This window comes from Nerophis ophidion, linkage group LG09, assembly GCF_033978795.1.
Source record: "Nerophis ophidion isolate RoL-2023_Sa linkage group LG09, RoL_Noph_v1.0, whole genome shotgun sequence".
In the NCBI taxonomy this organism is placed as follows: domain Eukaryota; kingdom Metazoa; phylum Chordata; class Actinopteri; order Syngnathiformes; family Syngnathidae; genus Nerophis; species Nerophis ophidion.
The window spans coordinates 33,716,800-33,738,230 of NC_084619.1; the positions used below are offsets into that span (position 1 = coordinate 33,716,800).

The 21,431-nt window shown below is 37.6% G+C and overlaps 1 protein-coding gene across 1 annotated transcript in view; it reads right to left on the reverse strand.

The window, feature by feature from the left end:
• Positions 1-21,431, reverse strand: part of LOC133559270 (adhesion G protein-coupled receptor A1) — a 557,171-nt gene that overhangs the window by 446,015 nt on the left and 89,725 nt on the right. Inside the window, exon 2 of the mRNA XM_061910875.1 lies at positions 17,641-17,712. Within this exon, the coding sequence (XP_061766859.1) occupies positions 17,641-17,712 (72 nt within the window). The remainder of the gene's footprint in view (positions 1-17,640; positions 17,713-21,431) is intronic.

The following is a 21,431-nucleotide window of genomic DNA, read 5'->3' on the forward strand; positions in this document are numbered from 1 at the left end:
GGCAGTCTGGGCAAATTATGTTTTACGGAATGAAACACAAGAGTTGCCTTTTGATGTTGCTCGGGTGGTAGATCTGGTACAACTTTGCAGTCTTGTAATTGCCTGTTATTGTTTTGACTGCACCAGGTGGAATGTGTTATCTGACTCTTGTAAGGGCATTAATGAAATGTCTGATGTCACCTGCTCTTATATTTCCTTCTGCAAGAACATGATCATCCCAACCAAGACTACAAACCCCGTTTCCATATGGGTTGGGAAATTGTGTTAGATGTAAATATAAACGGAATACAATGATTTGCAAATCTTTTTTAACCCATATTCAGTTGAATATGCTACAAAGACAACATATTTGATGTTGCAACTGATAAACATTTTTTTTTTTTGCAAATAATCATTAACTTTAGAATTTGATGCCAGCAACACGTGACAAAGAAGTTGGAAAAGGTGGCAATAAATACTGATAAAGTTGAGGAATTCTCATTAAACACTTATTTGGAACATCCCACAGGTGTGCAGGCTAATTGGGAACAGGTGGGTGCCATGATTGGGTATAAAAGCAGCTTCCGTGAAATGCTCAGTCATTCACAAACAAAGATTGGGAAACGGTTACCACTTTCTGAACAAATGCGTGAGCAAATTGTCAAACAGTTTAAGAACATTTCTCAGCGGGCTATTGGAATAAATTTAGGAATTTCACCATCTACGGTCCGTAATACCATCAAAATGTTCAGAGTATCTAGAGAAATCACTGCATGTAAGCAATGATATAACGGACCTTCGTTCCCTCAGGCCATACTGCATCAAAAAGTGACATTGGTGTGTAAAGGATATCACCACATGGGCTCATGGACACTTCAGAAAACCACTGTCAGTAACTACAGTTGGTCGCTACATCTGTAAGTGCAAGTTAAAACTACTATGCAAAGCCAAAGCCATATATCAATGACACCCAGAAACGACGCCGGCTTTGCTGGGCCCGAGCTCAGCTTGGATGGACTGATGCAAAGTGTAAAAGTGTTCTGTGGTCTGACGAGTCCACATTTCAAATTGTTTTTTGGAAACGGTGAACGTCGTGTCCTCCGGACCAAAGAGGAAAAGAACCATCAGGACTGTTCTAGATGCAAAGTGGAAAAGCCAGCATCTGTGATGGTATGGGGGTGTATTAGTGCTCAAGGCATGGGTCACTTACACGTCTGTGAAGGCACCATTAATGCTGAAAGGTACATACAGGTTTTGGAGCTACATATGTTACCATCCAAGCAACGTTATCATGGACGCCCTTGCTTATTTCACCAATACAATGCCAAGTCACTTGATACAACAGCGTGGCTTCATAGTAAAAGAGTGTGGGTACTAGACAGGCTTGCCTGTAGTCCAGACCTGTCTCCCATTGAAAATGTGTGGCGCATTACGAAGCCTAAAATACCACAACGGAGACCCCGGACTGTTGAACAACTTAAGCTGTACATAAAAACAAGAATGGGATAGAATTCCACCTGAAAAGCTTCAAAAATGTGTCTGCTTAGTTCCCAAAGGTTTATTGAGTGTTGTTAAAAGAAAAGGTGATGAAACACAGTGGTGAACATGCCTTTTTCCAACTACTTTGGCACGTGTTGCAGCCATGAAATTCTAAGTTAAATATTATTTGCAAAAAAAAAATAAAATCAAGTTTATGAGTTTGAACATCAAATATATTGTCTCTGAAGTGCATTCAATTGATTATGGGTTGAAAAGGATTTGCAAATTATTGTATTCCGATTATGTTTACACCTAACACAATTTCCCAACTCATATGGAAACAGGGTTTGTATTAGAATGTATCCTAATAATAAACCTTGGATGTCTAAATCAGGTAAATCTAGTCTTAAGATGAAGAAAGAAGCATTTAGTCAAGGAGAAGCATCTGACATAGAGACTGCAAAAAAGGAACTGAAAGTTGAAATATAAGAGCTAAACAAAATTATAAAAACAGAAATTGAGACTAAATTGGCTGCAGGAAACCTTGAACTGAAGGAAAGGAACTGAAAGTTGAAATATAAGAGCTAAACAAAATTATAAAAACAGAAATTGAGACTAAATTGGCTGCAGGAAACCTTGCTTCAGCTTGGTAGGGTATTAGAATAGAATATAATAGAATAGAATAGAATAGAATAAAATAGAATACAAGGTACTGTATTGATCCCTGGGCGAAATTCAGAACCACATTTCGCTCACAATAGATAATAATAATAATAAATAATATAAAACATATATTATATATATAATATATGAATAATATAAATATATTCTACATATATTCTACATTTAAGAGCAGTCAAGGAACATATTAAAACAATTGCTGGCGTTCATCAAAGTAAAAGTAAAAGCAACTTTACAATAACGGGCTACAGATCTAACATTGATTTGGCTAATGCTGTTAATACATTTTATCTGAGATTAGACATACAGAAATATTTTAATGACAAAATTGAGGTTTTGAGACTAAATCTGAAGGATGATCACCACTTCATTATCCAACAAAGTCAGGTGGAAAGGTGTTTACTTTCACTGAAGACTAACAATTGTCCAGGCCCTGATATAATCAGTGGTATTTTACTTAAGTCATGCGCAAAGCAACACAATTTTATATTTTCTTATATTTTGTATCCGTCTTTAAGCTTACAGCGTGTTAAAAGTGTGTGGAGGCGTACCACGATTACCCCTGTCCCTGAAAGCAGCAGACCTACTGCCTTGAATGACTTAAGGCCAGTTGCCTTTACTTCACTTGTGATGAAAAGTTTTGAAAGAATTGTAAAGTTTCATGTTAGAACAGAAATTGAACATGCACTTGTCCTTATGTAGTTATTAGTAATAACAATAATAGTGTTAGTAATGTGCAATAATGTTATATGTGTACAGTATATCAATCAATCAATCAATCAATGATTATTTATATAGCCCTAAATCACTAATGTCTCAAAGGGCTGCACAAACCACAACACAAACCACAACGACATCTTCGGTACAGCCCACATAAGGGCAAGGAAAACTTACACCCAGTGGGACTCACACCCAGTGGGACGTCGGTGACAATGATGACTATGAGGGACCTTGGAGAGGACCGCAAATGTGGGCAACCCCCCCGCCCCCTCTAGGGGAACCGAAAGCAATGGATGTCGAGCGGGTCTAACATGATACTGTGAAAGTTCAATCCATAGTGGATCCAACAAAACCGTGAGAGTCCAGTCCAAAGTGGATCCAACACAGCAGAGAGAGTCCCGTCCACAGTGGAGCCAGCAGGAAACCATCCCAAGCGGAGGCGGATCAGCAGCGCAGAGATGTCCCGGCCGATACACAGGCGAGCGGTCCATCCTGGGTCCCGACTCAGGACAGCCAGCACCTCATCCATGACCACCGGACCGGACCCCCTCCAGTGGGACAGAGGAGAAAAAGAAAAGAAACGGCAGATCAACTGGTCTAAAAAGGGACTCTATTTAAAGGTTAGAGTGTACAAATGAGTTTTAAGGTGAGACTTAAATGCTTCTACTGAGGTAGCATCTCAAACTGTTACCGGGAGGGCATTCCAGAGTACTGGAGCCCGAACGGAAAACGCTAAATAGCCCGCAGACTTTTTTGGGGCTCTGGGAATCACTAATAATGCATATGTACCTAGAACCAACCTCGTCACGTCCGTTGTGTCCTGAGCAAGACACTTCACCCTTGCTCCTGATGGGTGCTGGTTGGCGCCTTGCATGGCAGCTCCCTCCATCAGTGTGTGAATGTGTGTGTGAATGGGTAAATGTGGAAGTAGTGTCAAAGCGCTTTGAGTACCTTGAAGGTAGAAAAGCGCTATACAAGTACAACCCATTATGTATGGATATATGCATGTGTGTGGATATACAGTATACACATATATAAAGATACATTTCTTGTTTTACTATTTATATTACTAAATTGTATATGCACCTTAGGGGATCTGCTCCAATTTTGTTGTTCTTTGAAACTGTTCACTGCAATAATGACAATAAAACTTTATTCTATGTAGTTTGCTTATAGGGCACACAGATGACTGGTGGATCCTTCAAGCACGTATCTTAACATGTTTTATTAAACACCTAGGAGGGAAATAAAACCCACGTATGACTTTTATTTGTTGATTTTTCATCTGCTTTTAACACTATCCAACCTCATATCCTAGCGGAAAGACTGATCAAGGATTTTAATTTGACTGGTTGGTTTTTAGATTTTTGAACTAATCATTCCTAACAAGTAAAGTGGTATTTTATCCGAGTTATCAGACTCTTCAACTGGCTCACCTCAAGGATGTGTGCTTTCAGCCCTTCTTTTTTATCCTGTACACAAACACGCGCTTGAGTAAGCATGCTAACAGGCTACTACTGAAATTTGCAGATGACACAATTATTGTCAGTCCTCTTAGCGGAAATGAGTCCAGCCATGGTCCCGTTGTTAGTGAATTTGTCAGCTGTTGTGAGTAATTATTGTTACAGCTCAACATATCTAAAACGAAGGATATAATTATTGATTATACAACCCACACCAATGCCAAAACTGCCACAGTCATCAAAGGTCAGCCTGTACACTTTGTGGACAGCTACAAATACTTTGGCACGGTCGTAGACTCAAAACTGACCTTCGAGATGAACTGCGAGGTGGTGTGTAAAAAGGGACACCAACGTCTCCACACAGATGGAACCATGTTGACACTCTCTTATCGGGCATATATTTAATCAATCCTGTCTTTCTCTCTGGTGTCATAGTTTGGTAGTTAGTCCTTGAGAAACAAGTCTGCACTAAATTAAAAATTGTAAAGTGGGCTGGTAAGCTTATTGGTGAGCTGTCACTCAACCTATCCAACGTCTATGACACACAGCTCCAGCGCAAGGCGAGCTCTATTATTCACCACTGCACCCTCGCTCTGGTCAGCGGTTCATTGTTCCTCTTTGTAGGATTAAACGATATAAGAATAATTTTGTACCTGCTGCTATCACACGCTTAAATAAGGCTATCACATGGTGATCTTATGTATTTATAATGCCATAGCACTTTGATTACAATGATTTTATTGGTTTATTAGAGACAATATTTTTCTTTTTTTTTTCTTTTTATTTTTATTGACATCCAGCATCAGACATTTCCATCTACTAAATCATATTCACATACATCACATAACTGTTGTCTGCTCTAAATGTCAAAAATATTTTTGTTTGCCACCCACCCCCCCAAAAAAAGAAAAAGAAACAGAGATAAACAAAAACAAGGTAGTATCTACAGATACATCAATTAAATCAGCAAAGAGTAAATAATACATTGATAGTAATAATGAACAGAAATAAAATAAAATGAATATATACAGATACTTATATGTATATATACACATATAGGGAGTAATCTTTTTTTTTTTTTTTTTAAACAGTACACTAATTCCCAAGATTTAAGTCAGGCTTATGGGGCGTGACATAATTGACCCAGTTTTCCCAGTATGAGGCAAATTTCTCCAATTTATAATTAATAAAGGCAGTTATCTTCTCCATTTTATATATGTCCATTGTGGTTTCCATCCATTGCTTCAAAGTTGGGCTCTCCTGGGATATCCATTTCCTAGTGATGGTCTTTTTAAAAGCCACCATTAGGATATTCATTAAGTATTCATATTTGTTCAGCCAATCTTGAGGAGCAAGTCCAAAAAACAAAGTTTTTCTTTCAAGGGGTATTTCTCGTTTAAAAATATCCTGTAAAGCTTGGTGTATCTATTTCCAATAGTCCTTTATGGTAGAGCAGTTCCAGAAAACATGGTAGTGATTTGCATTTGAATTCCCACAATTTCTCCAGCAGGCAGGGGAGTTATCATAGTGAGACTTCTGAGAGGGTGTAATAAAAAATCTGATCAAACTTTTCCAGCCAAACTCCCTCCACTTGGGTGAGCTGGTACAAGTCCATTGATATTTCCATATTATTGTCCATTCTTCCTCCAATATAGTTATCCCTCCTTCCTTCTCCCATTTTGTTTTAATATATGAGGTTGAGTATAATTGCATATTCAACAAACACTTATACAAGCATGAAACAGTTTTATCAAGCATTTCTGAATTGTAAGCTTTTGTAAACAATTCAATCAAACATATATCCGTCTTTGTAACGCTTTTCACCTTCATATTAACAAAATGACGCAACTGCAGATATCGATGAAAATCTTGGTTTTCTAATATATATGTCCTTTTCATAGTTTCAAAACTAAGCATTTTTTTATTTTCCATTACACTACATAAAGCTGTTATACCCTCAGATATCCAGTCCTTAAATCTTGAGTCCAATTTATTAGGTGCAAACTCTGTATCATAGGCACACCACTTAAGAACTGCAATATCGCTCTTGAGTTTGTGTTCATTTATGATCTTTTTCCACACTTTAAGGGACCATTTCACCCATGGATTATCAATGTTATTTATGTGGGCTTGTAAATTGCTATCTGCCAGAATTGCTTGTATGGGGATGGAGGCCATTTCTTCTTCAATAATTTTCCATTGAGCAACATATGACGGGTTGCTAGATATAATATTTGTCTTGTTCTAAAGTGTGCATGTATCCTGGTGATCATTTGTTGTTGTTTTTTTAAAATGCTTTTATGTTTTATAGGATTGTATTTGTTTGTTTCATTATGTCTTGACACTTAATTACAAATGTCTGCACAATCATTTTACCTCCGAGTACCATTAAAGAAACCTTGACCTTGACTATAATAGCCACAAACTGGAGTGTAAAATTTGTAACCACAATTTTAAAAAAATAGTTAAGAAGTTTTATGAAATATTAAATGAACATTTTTCCAGGAATGCAAATGATGCATTTGTTCAGAAAAGGATGACTGATTTAAACGCTTTAGACATGTCATGGAACGATATTTGGACAAATGCCTATAAGCCCTTTAGATGCATTCAAGTACATAGCAAATCATATATAAAGTGTCAGGAATCCGAAGGATTTTTTTATTCGTTTACTGTGGGAATGTTAGAGAATGTTATGAGAATTGCCTTGTTTGTCCATCTTAGGCCATTGTAAGTCACGTTGGGTGCGTCATGAGAGTTGCTGATAATAGCCAAGTTAGCTCATGTGTGTTAAACAGGAGAGAATAAAAATTAAGGAGTTGTATATGAAACAAGTTCAGCTTCCTCATTCACATGACATGGTGGAAGAGGTATGGTAAACAGTCGGTATCTATAGAGCGTTTTGCTATACCTGTAATGATACGCAAAGTGTTTTGGATCACATATCACTTTCACCCGTTCACAAGGACATATTCACACAATGATGGCAGAAACTGCCATGTAAGGCGCGACAGTAACCACGACCCATCAGGAGCAAGGATGAAGTGTCTTGCCCAACAAATGACCGTGATTAGAATGGCAGAAGATCAGGGCAAGGAAAACTCACACCCAGTGTGAGTTTTCTGACCTTCTCAGACTTCTTGAAGCCAGTTTGAAAGCAAGAGACGAAGAAAAAAACATACAAACGTAGCAATTTATCGATGTCGGTAAAGTTATTGAGTTAATTTTAATTTTTCGTTTGATTATTTGACTTATCGGCTCTGGCTTACAATTGTATGAAATTTATTTACTTGTAATTCTTTTGAATGACCCGCAGAAACCCTTGAGGACCTGAGGCCCCTGGCAGCCCGAGAAAAGTTTGTTAATGCTGGCTGGCTGGGTTATGGAGTTTGGTGTGCATACAAAATACCCTCTGGTGAGGGTAGAAGCTGCTTTACGGGGCTTCAAGAAGAGCCTTTGTTGGTCTTCTGCCTCCATGGCTGTGAAAGCGCTTGATTTGAAATGCATCAGGGCCTACTTTTTTTAAATGTTAATATGGCAGACAATCACCCTCATTTAACTATTAATTTCCCCTAAATGTAATTGATCGTAGTGGCTTGCCAAGCCAAAATAAAAGCTGCCACACATTAAAACGTGTTGTTGTTTTTTTATGCGAAAACAAATTTAAGTTAAGCTGACCATATTCTGAAATCCCAAAAAGAGGACACATATATGCGTGCCAAGGCGGGCAGCACGCCAAGGCCGGGAGTAGGTGAAAATTTGCCAATGATACTCGAACTTGCTTTAGAAATAATATACTTATTTAAATAAAGCATTTATTCTCCTCTGTTGACTGCTGTGTTGGCGCTAAGGATTTTTAAAATGCGGTCCCAGGGACCCCATCAAGTCATAAAAATGGGGTCCCACAGTAAATTTTTGGGGTTACACTTTTTTGTAAGCGTTTTGAAAACAAATAATAAACATATTCATTATCCTGTTGTATCTCACGCTCTATATCGTGTTTTGGAAAAGGGTTGTCATATACGTTACTTACTTCATTTAAAAAAATAATAAAAAAAGAAAAGAAATGTGTATACATATGTAAATGTATTCAGTTATAAACATTCATTCACTTTCTTCTTTTCTTCATGGATCTAAACTTTACAGCTGCTGGTAGTTTTTTCTATGTCTTTATTTAATAAGTTGTAAGTGTATTCATTTCAGTATAAAAGTGTTTTGTTTGGGTCATGAAATGATGACAACGGTGTGCCAGGGCATACATACATTTTATATTTAACGCTTAAATCTCTGGAGTCTTACACTCAACTTAGTGTTTACCAAAAAGTCTATTTCCTTTTCCCGGCAAAACTCGAACCAACACTTCCTGTCAATAGCGTCACTTCAATAACTTCCCCGGAAGTCCCGCCCCCCCGACCAAAGCCAATGGCTAACACCCCGTAGCCAGCCGCTACAATATTTACAGCTCGTGTGATGTTATGAGCCAGGGAATAAAAGGACTACACTACCCAGCATGCAACAGGAGTGACGAGCATGCGCGGTAGCCCGGTAAAGGGGGGTGGTGTGTCACCATGACGGCCTCTTGTATGTTGTGATATGCACGCTCTGAAAGTAAACGTGAAGAACTCAGCCAACACGCCTCGTCTGCATTATTCATAGACAGACAGATAACACAGCTAGGATTCACCAACTCGAGTATTTCATATATATATATATATATATATATATATATATATATATATATATGTATATATATATATATGTATATATATATATATATATATATATATATATATATATATATATATATATATACATATATATATATATATATATATATACCATTCAAAATGCCCGCAAAAGAGGACATGTATGGGGAAAAGAGGACGTATGGCCAGCCTAATTTAGGTAATATATTGTATGAATGGATATACTGTATATAGCCTATTAATAGTGCACTATTGACTAGTAATGCACCAAAAAGACTTAGATAACTGAAACAGCACTGCCAAAACAGGATGCACGCAGTTGTCTGGAGCGGAGGCAGCATGTCTGCGACGTGGACGTACTTTATTATATCCGAGACATACCCTATGGACAGCGATCTATATAATGTGCAAATATTAAGAGGACATTTTTAAAGAAAGAAACTGGAGCTAAATGAGCAGTTCGAAGCACATGTGACGGTAAGCTCGCTGCAGCTCTCCGTGTTTGTCGTGAACATCATGCGAGACGTAAAGAGTCTCCAAACACGAGTGCAGTCTCTAATAACACCACAAAAATATGCTATATGTGTTGCAAGTTGTTCTTAATAAAGAAACAATCACTAAAAGGATTGGAGAAGTCTCTTGAAACATGAAAAATTCTCAACACAGTACATTGTACAATAAGCAGCAACAAATGAAAAAGAAAGCTAAATGATATGAGACAAATTACATGTTAGGTTAGTGCTAATGAATAATAACACATATTTGTATTTAAATGTATGTATACCATGTTTAAGCCTCCTTTAAGAAAATGTATACATCAATGTTGATTATGCAAATTATATAATTAAGTCATATTGATCACACACCCCCGTCACGGTCCTAGCCACGCCCCGGTTGCCACAGGTGTATTGGCAATCTAAGGGGAAACCCTGTCGTGGCAGCCAAAATTGTGATTATAATTTGATTGATTGTGCAGCCCTACTGCATATGCTCCTTTACCTTAAGCAGGGTAACTGTTAGATGGTGCAGGTTGTTATATGGTCAGTGATCAGGTCAATGCATATGTCAGTGCAAAACTCAGTGGCCTAGTGGGTAGAGTGTCCGCCCTGAGATCGTAAGGTCGTGAGTTCAAACCCTGGCTGAGTCATACCAAACACTATAAAAATCGGACCCATTACCTGCCTGCTTGGCACTCAGCCTTAAGGGTCAAAATTTGGGGTTAAATCACCAAAAATTGATTCCCGGCGCGGCATCGCTGCTGCCCACTGCTCCCCTCACCTCACCTAAGTAAGAACATTTTATTTATAAAGCGCTGTTCACAGATAAAATCACAAAGCGCTGTACAAAATATTGGTAAAGTAAAACAACAATTCAATTTAAAACAACAGGGGAAACATCATAAAAAGGATATAAAGTGGGTTAAAAATTATAGTTGAAAGGTGCGATAACTAAAAGCTTTACTAGAAAGAGAAGTTTTCAAATGTTTCTTAAAAGTTTCAAGATCACGAAGGGACTGGTGCAAATTGTTCAAGTCTGTGAGATATAGGCTGGAATGGCAGGTCTCCACGGGTTTTAAAACAAGTTTTCGGGATCTTTAGAAGACACTGGCCTGAAGACCGGGGGGTTGCACCCTGAAGAGTAGGGGCATAACAAGTCAGTGATGTACTGAGGGCACCTACCATGCAACGCACGGAATGCCACGACTAAAATCTTAAACTCAATGCGGAATTTAACGGGAAACCAATGAAGACTGGATAGAACGAGGGTGATATTAGTGCACCGGTCAATGCAGCCGTATTTTGTTCAGTCTGAAGTCTCTGTAGCGTTGAGTTGTTGAAAAGGGTAAAAAGAGAACTGCAATAGTGAATGAGAGACAAAATGAACACGTGAGTGATCGTTTCGAGATCCAATTTTGACAACATATTTTTCACTTTAGAAATATTTCTGAGATGATAAAAACAGTTTTTGGTCATTTGACGACAATGACCTTGACATTGACTGATCAAACACAACCCCGAGGTTGCTGAGGCTGCTTTTAACAGATGCACGCAGAGCAACAAGGGAGTTATTGATCACGGGGATCTTTTTACGGGGGGCAATTATCAGAGTTTCCGTTTTTGTTTGAATTTATCTGGAGGAAATTTGAGGACAACCAGTTTTTAATACATGATACGCACTCCAAGAATTCAGATACAAAGGGAAACTCTGGATCATTGAAGGATCATAACAGTTGAATATCATCTGCATAGAAATGATAAGATTTTTTTTTTTAAAACGACTCATCAACCTCCCAAGCAGCATCACATACAAAAAAATAAAACAGGCCCCACAAGAGAACCCTGGGCCACACCACATGAAAGGTTGGACACATTGGATGTTACACAATTGAGGTCTTTCTTAAAGTTGACTGAAATCGTGCAGATCAAGTTATTTACTGTGATTAATCACTATGAATCCAAATTTAAAAATGTGGTTATTCTGATTTTTTTTTTTTAAATGTTTCATTTGACAGAACCAATTTTAAAAGTTGTATCAAGATTGCAGTTTGGTACTAATGTACTAGTGCTTCCTCTCGCAATTTATTATATTAAGCGCCATTATATTACCCTGCCGCTACCCCACACCACACAGTGTTCGTCAGATATTATATTGACTGCTGTCATTTAAAGAAAATGTTCACTTTTACAGTAGATTTGTTTGGTAGTTTCTTGTTTATCCTTGATATAGTGAAAGTATTGAGTGTATCACATATATATTGTAATTTCCATTGAACGTGTCATTAACAAAAAAAAAAAAATCTGCATTTACCTCGTTGCTACACAACCAGGTCTGTTCACTATTCAAGAAGCCAAGCTCACTGAGACCATGACTGCGGGATGAATGGTGCAATCACACACACACACACACACACACACACACACACTCTATTACACTATTACACTTGTCAATCTGCTGCCAATTCCCTCTGATTATGTCATCCAGCCAGCCGAGCACATTAGTTTTATATGCCAAAGCAAAGAACAGTTGTCAGTCACTGTGTACTCATTGAGCATACCTGGCCTGGAATCAAGTGCACAGACAAATGTATCCAAACGCTGCATGTAGCATAACAGAGGAATACTGTGCACAGAATTGGAGAAAAAGAATGGCGAAAAGTCTCTTGTTCACGAGTAGGGCTGCGATGTTTTATCAATGAATTTAAGTAGAAAAAAAATCATTGATTTGTATGTTGATTCAATTATTTGTTTAAGCAATACAATATCAATCAATCAATCAATGTTTACTTATATAGCCCTAAATTACTAGTGTCTCAAAGGGCTGCACAAACCACAACACAAACCACTACGACATCCTCGGTAGGCCCACATAAGGGCAAGGAAAACTCACACCCAGTGGGACGTCGGTGACAATGATGACCCAGTGGGACGTCGGTGACAATGATGACCCAGTGGGACGTCGGTGACAATGATGACTATGAGAACCTTGGAGAGGAGGAAAGCAATGGATGTCGAGCGGGTCTAACATGATACTGTGAAAGTTCAATCCATAATGGATCCACACAGTCGCGAGAGTCCAGTCCATATGCGGACATGTTTACCAAAGACTCGTCAAATACAGCACTTTAAGATAAAGACAGATGGATCAAAAAACAGAGCAAATAGCACCAAAAAGATAAAAGATATTTAGCAAACATTTAAAAGTGAAAAAGACAGACACTGACGTGAAATGTCTGCGCTGTCAAACAAAGCTGGCATTTCACAATAGCACCACATCAATGATGCAGCATTAAACATTATGCATATTTAAGAGCAGCAAACAAGCAGAAACAATTTTAAAGTATATTTTTATATGTTTGACTTCAACAACAAATGTTTCATTCAAACAAATATGTGCATGTGAGGACATGTTTGTCTGTTGATGCTAACGAGTTCTTTGACCAAAATTAAACACAACTCTTAAAGGCCTACTGAAATGAGATTTTCTTATTTAAACGGGGATAGCAGGTCCATTCTATGCGTCATACTTAATCATTTTGCGATATTGCCATATTTTTAATGAAAGGATTTAGTCGAGAACATCCACGATAAAGTTTGCAACTTTCGGTGCTAAGAGAAATGCCCTGCCTCTACCGGAAGTCGCAGACGATGACGTCACACATGTGGGGGCTCTGTCACGCCAAATTTCTTCTCCCTACAACCCCCCCCCCCCATTTACTTCCGGGGTCATGATTAATACAGACATTTTGTTAACGCTATATTATAAAAATATAACGCTATATTATAAAAATATAACGCTATATTATAAAAATATAACGCTATATTATAAAAATACAGACGTTTTGTTAACGCTATATTATAAAAAAAAATTTAAAACAATTTACAGACACAAACTATGGGATGACATAAGAGGAAACGTGACCCCGGAAGTAAATGCGTCATCCCATAGCTTAGCGTTTCTCAAAGTGTGGGGAATACAGATATGACAGGTGGGGCACGAGAAACGGGAGGAGATTCCACTTAATTTTTATTTTTTTATTTTTTTTATTTTTATTCTTAGATTTTTTTTTACAACCCCGTTTTCTATACAAACTGTAAATCACTTTGTGATTCTGTCTGTGAAATCCGCCATATAAATTAATGTAAATTACTTATTTTTCCTGTAGGCTTTAAATTTCTAGGTAGGAGCGAAAGTTTGACAGACGCAACAGTAACTAATGGGGGCGGGGCTAAGTTATTTGACTTATTATTGAACTTGATGTAAGTTATTTGATTTATTATTGAACTTGATGCAAGTTATAACACTTTTATTTGATTTATTATTGAACTTGATGCAAGTTATAACACTTTTATTTGATTTATTATTGAACTTGATGCAAGTTACAACACTTTTGTTTTATTTATTATTGAACTTGATGCAAGTTATTTTATTTATCATTGAACTTGATGTTATTTTATGTTATTGAGTTTGAGTGTATACAACTTGATGTTACTTGATGTTCAATAAATTCGAAAATGTTAAGCTTGGCATTAGCCTTCTGTTGGGGCGATGGGGGCAGGTGGGGCTTGAAAACTCCCCCTTGTCCAAAGTGGGGGATGACAAAAAACGTTTGAGAACCACTGCCATAGCTTGTGTTTGTAAATTGTTTTTTAATTTTTTTTATAATATAGCGTTAACAAAACGTCTGTATTTCTATAATATAGTGTTATATTTTTATAATATAGCGTCTGTATTAATCATGACCCCGGAAGTAAATGGGGGGGGGGGGGGGGGGGGGGGGAAGAAATTTGCCGTGACAGCTCCTCACATATTCACATTGATTTTAATGGGACCCTCCAACAAAAAGTGCTATTTGGACCGAGAAAACAACAATTTTCCCATACATTTGAGCGAGGATGACAGATTCGTGTTTGAGGATATTGGTAGCGACCGACTAGAAAAAAAAAATATATAAAAAAAAAATACATTTAAAAAAACAACAAAAAAATTGCATTGGGACGGATTCCGATGTTTTTAGAGACATTTACTAGGATAATTTTGGGAAATACCTTATCTTTCTATTGTATTGCTAGTGTTTTAGTGAGTTAAATAGTACCTGATAGTCGGAGGTGTACGTCCACAGGTGTCTTGACGCCAATGTCTCAGGGGAGTCGACGGCAGCTGTATGGACGGCAAAAGCTCAGCTTTTCTCCGGTAAGAAGCGACTTTTTAACCACAATTTTCTCACCGAAACCTGCTGGTTGACATTCCGTAATGATTCATGTTTGCTTGACCGCGCTCTGATCCATAGTAAAGTTTCACCTCCAGGAATTTTAAACAAGGAATCACCGTGTGTTTGAGTGGCTACAGGCTAAAGCTTCCCAACTCCATCTTTCTACTGTGACTTCTCCAATATTAATTGAACAAATTGCAAAATATTCAGCAACACAGTTTCCCAAATACTGTGTAATTATGCCGTTAAAGCAGACGACTTTTAGCTGTGTGTGTGCACAGCGCTCATACTTCCTAAAAACTTGTGACGTCACGCTTACACGCAATCATTACACGACGTTTTCAAGACGAAACTCCCTGGTAATTTAAAATTGTAATTTAGTAAACTAAAAAGGCTGTATTGGCATGTGTTGCAATGTTAATATTTCATCATTGATGTATAAACTATCAGACTGCGTGGTGGGTAGTAGTGGGTTTCAGTAGGGCTTTAAAGTTAATACATTTTCAAATATGTATGCTTGAAACTGTTGAATACATGTGTCAAACAACTTATCATACTTTAAGACATAGTCTTTTTGTTTTATTTGGTTATTTATTATCTCGCGGGTTTTTGGCTACACTGTTAAGGTTTTTTTTGTAGTTTTTATTTTTATTTTTATTTAAGTACCGTATTTTACGGACCATAGGGTGCACCGGATTATTAGACGCAATGCCGATGAATGGTGTATTTCTGATCTTTTTTCATGTATTAGGCGCACCGGATTTTAGGGCGCACTAAAGAGGTCATATTATTATTTATTTTTTCTAAATTGAAAACACTTCCTTGGGGTCTACGTAACATATAATGGTGGTTCTTTGGTCAAAATGTTGCAGAGATTATGTTTTACAGATCATTTTCAAGCCGCTTTCTGACAGTCGCTTCCGGAATGTGCCGTTTTGTGGGCTGTCATAATTACGTTGCTCACCTTTGGCAGTGTCTTCTCCCCGTCATCTTTGTTGTAGCGGTGTAGCGTGCAAGGATGGGGGTGGAAAAAGTGTCAAAATATGAAACTAACTGTTTTAAGGACATTCTGACTTTACTTAAATCAATAAAGGAGCAGCATCTCCTCATTCGGAAACACAGGAAATGTGTCCCGTGAAAAACTGTTCAACCGGAACTCTAATAACTAAAGTTCCTTGGTTGAATAATGTAAACTCACTACATTGGTATGTTTTAGCGCTTTCATGGCGAGTTTACTGACAGATATAAGTCACATAACAAGAAGATAGAGGAAAAAGAAGAAGCTTATCGACCACAGCGTCGGCGCTGATGTGCACAATTTTTCAGGACTTCTAAAGATCTCAAATGCAGATCAGCAGGTACCAGAAGGTGAGAAAAATTGCTTTTGCATAATATTGCAAAACAAAATGTCAGGTAATACTGTATGTCTTCCCTTATACTCACACCATAATAATACTCGTATGTTTAATGTGCCGACAATCCTTCAAGCGGTGCGGCTTCACAGCTTACAAAAGTCGTACTAAAACATGTTAATATATTTTTGAATGCCGTGCTTAATGTTCAATATTTTCAATGGAACATTTATAATGTTGGGTGTTGTTTACCTGAGACATATTGCAGTCATATGGCTGACTACACTTATCTCTTATGTTTGACTGGTCACACTTATCATTACACCATGTACCAAATAAAATAACTTTGAGGTGAGTAAGCTCAACCAAACGTATTCCTTACATTAGGCGCACTGGTTTATAAGATGCACTGTCGAGTATTGACAAAAAAAAGATTTTAAGTGTGCCTTATAGTTCGTTAAAATACTGTAATATAGTGTGATGCTCCCATGGCAAAAGTGCAATTTTAATATTGTGTGCATTTAAAAGAAGACAGAATAAAGGTCATTAGAAAAATCCTTGTTCATATAACCTATTTTACCGAGCATTGTGGCTATAGAAAGTGTGTTTTGATTACTCGATTAAGCAAACTAAATAATAGAAAAATAATTTAATCAATCGATTACCGTTCATATAATACAAAATTGGACACATAGCCAGTACAACTACAGGAAGAGAAAAGGGAAGATAATTTGATTTAGTTTTAGTTCCACTCTTCTGAGTGACCACAATTCATTTAGAGTGGCTTTGAATTTGTGTCCACTCATGAAGAAAAATATTTGTTTGCTTAAGATTTCCTGGAAAATGATCATCTTTATAGACCTTGCTTTGAATACTGGGGCATGGCCAATGGCATTCTTCAAACTATTCCCACAAAGTTAGAAGAATAGAATACTCCAAATTGTCTTGGCAAACTGAAACAATATGATTTTGAGGTAAAGAATGGGTCTAATCCACCTCTGTATGTCTCAATGTGTTTCTACAATAACCCCTCCATCACCCTACATCTGTTGGTGGATTGACCTCAAAGTGGAGAAATGAATTTCCTCTTTATCTACAAATGCCGGTGTCACCATCAAACCAGTAGAGAGGCAGTTATCGGAGGGCTAGACAGAGGTGAAAGCAATCAATTGCTGACTTGAGGGGGCAGACATGAGTAGCAGCACAGCCACCGTAGATTTCATCTCCAGGCTGATTCAATGGAGCCTACTGGGACTTCACATAAAGTCTGCGATTCATTGACAAGGCTTACCCGCTGTCAGAGCTCCCACACCCAGCACTACATTAGACTCTTATATGATGCTTTATATGATCTCTTTTCAGACATTTGCTGTACCAATTGAGGTTAAGCACCAGGGCTGAAAGGTGAAAACTATTGGCAATCCTCTTGCAGGGTGCCGTGCTAATTCCCACTATGTCTTCCTTTCTGCTTTCTCAAGCTCCAGTTCGATGACAGCTACAGCAACTAAAGGAAGACAAAACAATAAAGCCATGTTGATTTAAGTACTCACAGTTTTTCCAGAGCTGCCAAGCCATAGAAAGAGCCGTTCCTCAGCATAGAGATCTTGTTGTTACTCAGAGTTCTGTTCAAGGGCAAAACATAATTATAAATGAGGTGAGGATATATAATGTGTGCCAGTACAATGGAGGCAAAGACAATACAGTTACATAAAGACAACCATATTAACTCATTTATATATATATATATATATATATATATATATATATATATATATATAATATATATATATATATATATGTATACACACGCAAAAACACACACATATATATATATACGTATATATACATATGTATATATACAAACATATATTATATATATATATACATATACATATTAGGGCTGTGAATCTTTGGGTGTCCCACGATTCGATTCAATATCGATTATTGGGGTCGCGATTCGATTATATATCGATTTTTTCGATTCAACGCGATTCTCGATTCAAAAATGATATTTTTCCGATTCAAAACAATTCTGTATTCATTCAATTCATAGGATTTCATCAGGATCTAAACCAGTCTGCTGACATGCTAGCAGAGCAGTAGATTTTTTTCAAGTTTTTATAATTGTAAAGGACAATGTTTTATCAACTGATTGAAATAATGAAAATGTGTTTTAATTTTTAAACGAACCAAAAATATGACTTATTTTTATCTTTGTGAAAACATTGGACACAGTGTGTTGTCAAGCTTATGAGATGCCATGCAAGTGTAAGCCACTGTGACACTATTGTTCTTTTTTTAATTTTTATAAATGTCTAATGATAATGTCAGTGAGGGATTTTTTACCACCGCTAAGCTGAAAATATAACTAATATTGATACTGTTGTTGATAATATTAATTTTTGTTTCACTACTTTTGGTTTGTTCTGTGTCGTGTTTGTGTCTCCTCTCAATTGCTCTGTTTATTGCAGTTCTGAGTGTTGCTGGGTCAGGTTTGGTTTTGGAATTGGATTGCATTGTTATGATATTGTTGTGTATTGGTTTGTTGGATTGATAAAAAAGAAATAATAATAATAATAATAATAATTTAAAAAAAGTAGAAAAATAGATTAAAAAAAAAAGTGAATCGATTCTGAATCACACAACGTGAGAATCACGATTGTATTCAAATCGATTTTAACCATGAGATGTTCCAAAACGAAGCAATAAAATAAAATAAGTTTTAATATTTCTCTTTTGGTTTATGCTTTCAATGTGATTTGGTGTGGTTCCTGTATATTTTGACAATTTTCAAGGTCAAAATCACGGAAATTCCATGTTTCCTGAACAAAACAATGCAGCAGACGACAACAGAGGCAGACACAGGCAGTGCCTCCACGGCTACACACAGAGTGTATTCGGCGTGTGCGTGCGAGGGGGCGCATGCTTGTTGCCACATGGGAAAAGGCAAGTCTTAAGGTGGCAAATACCTCTTCTTCAAGGTAGGGGGTGATATATTGTCAACTTGTAGTTTGATGCCTCAGCAGTACTCTGACTCGCCAAACTGGGAGAAGTGGGGGCGCTCAAGCTAGCAAACAAAGGTCTCTCCAACGGAAGCCGGTCTTTTTTTCGATTTTAACTGTATTCATAACCAACATGGCGTTTTTATTAGAGTAAGCCAGCGTTTTTGGGTGTTTTTTGTCGGATGCAAAAATATTGTTTAATTTCTTGGAATGAAATTTAAATTAAATGAACGTGTCTGCCAATATGGAGGATTATATACTGTATCCAAGATGAAATACTTTTCTAAACTGGACTTTAAGACAATATGAATGTGGTCATACAAAGTATGTTTTCATAGAGGATAACAATTGCTGTTTCACATACAAATACAGAAAGGTAAGATACAATCACAATACTTGATTTATTTTGTTAAAATCAAATAAGACCAAAAGGTATTTAAAAACAACTTTATCCAATTGTTTTCTGACCCATTTATCATATCATAATAACATTATGATAACGTTTTTATGAAAGCGAATAACTTCCTTTTTTTCCTGTAACTCTAATGTGCAAACTAAATCAACAATTACTAGAGCTGGAAAACAAATTTGAAAAAAAGAGTTTGTATGCCTCACCTGGTGTTTAGTTCACCGCGCATCACTGATGTATATATATATATATAAAATATATATATATATACAAACCCCGTTTCCATATGAGTTGGGAAATTGTGTTAGATGTAAATATAAATGTAATACAATGATTTGCAAATAATTTTCAACCCATATTGAGTTGAATATGGTACAAAGACAAAATATTTGATGTTCAAACTGATAAACATTTTTTTTTTTTGCAAATAATCATGAACTTTAGAATTTGATGCCAGCAAAACGTGACAAAGAAGTTGGAAAGGTGGCAATATATACTGATAAAATTAAGGAATGCTCATCAAACACGTATATGGAACATCCCACAGGTGTGCAGGCTAATTGGGAACAGGTGGGTGCCATGATTGGGTATAAAAACTGCTTCCAAGAAATGCTAAGTCATACACCAACAAGAATGGGGCAAGGGTCACCATTCTGTAAGCAAATTGTCGAAAAGTTTTAGAACAACATTTCTCAACAAGCTATTGTAAGGAAATTTGGGATTTTACCATCTACGGTCTGTAAAATCATCAAAAGGTTCGGAGAATCTGGATAAATCACTGCACGTAAGCGATGATATTACGGACCTTTGACCCCTCAGGCGGGTACTGCATTAAAAACCGACATCAGTGTGTAAAGGATATCACCACGTGGGCTCAGGAACACTTCATAAAACCACTGTCAGTAACTACAGTTGGTCGCTACATCTGTAAGTGCAAGTTAAAACTGTTCTATGCAAAGCCAAACCCATTTATAAACAACACTGTTGTGTCAAAAACAGACTCTGGGCTTCTGTTGCTGCAAGTGCACGCAGAGGCTCCGCTGTCAACTCCAGACACACCAACACGCTCATCAAGCGGACCACGCCCACTCTCCGGCGCAGCCGGCGACAGTCCTCACCTGACACACCTGACGTTGATGAAGGAGGACAGTATAAAGATGGCCGACGCTGACGCCTTGATGTCAGGACGTAAGCTACGTGTCTCCGACTTCCTCCTGAAAGATCTAGTGACAACTTCCTTGTGCCCTTGTGTTTTTCCTGATCCTGTTTCTCCTACTCTTCCACAGTGTTTGTGTCATCTCCGCTGCTTCCTTCCTGGCCCCGCTTTGCCTTCCTGGATCCCTCAACCTCGTTTTGGACTTTGGACTCGCTCTCCTGCCTCTGGCCCCTCGCTTGGACTTTGGACTCCCTCTGGCTTGCTACATCTCGGATTTGGACATCCCTTTTCATCGAACACGCATCTCAACAAACCTCACGGTATCTACATTTGATAAATTCCACACATAGTTTCTCATGCAAACACATAGTAGCATACACACTCCACGTAATCATCAAGTCTGCAAATAAACCTGTTGAACTTGACATTCCTTCGCTGTGCCGTCTCCTTCCCCAGTAGTAAACATAACAAACACTCTGAAATGCCGCCGGCTTTGCAGGGCCTGAGCTCAACTGATATGGACTGATGCAAAGTGGAAAAGTGTTTTGTGGTCTGACAAGACCACATTTCAAATTTAGTTTGGAAACAGAGGACGTGGTGTCCTCCAGAACAAAGACGAAAATAACCATTCGGATTGTTATAGGCGCAAAGTCAAAAGCCAGCATCTGTGATGGTATGGGGGTGTATTAGTGCCCAAGGCATGGGTAACTTACAAATCTGTGAAGGCCCCATTAATGCTGAATGGTCTCTACAGGTTTTGGAGCAACATGTCAT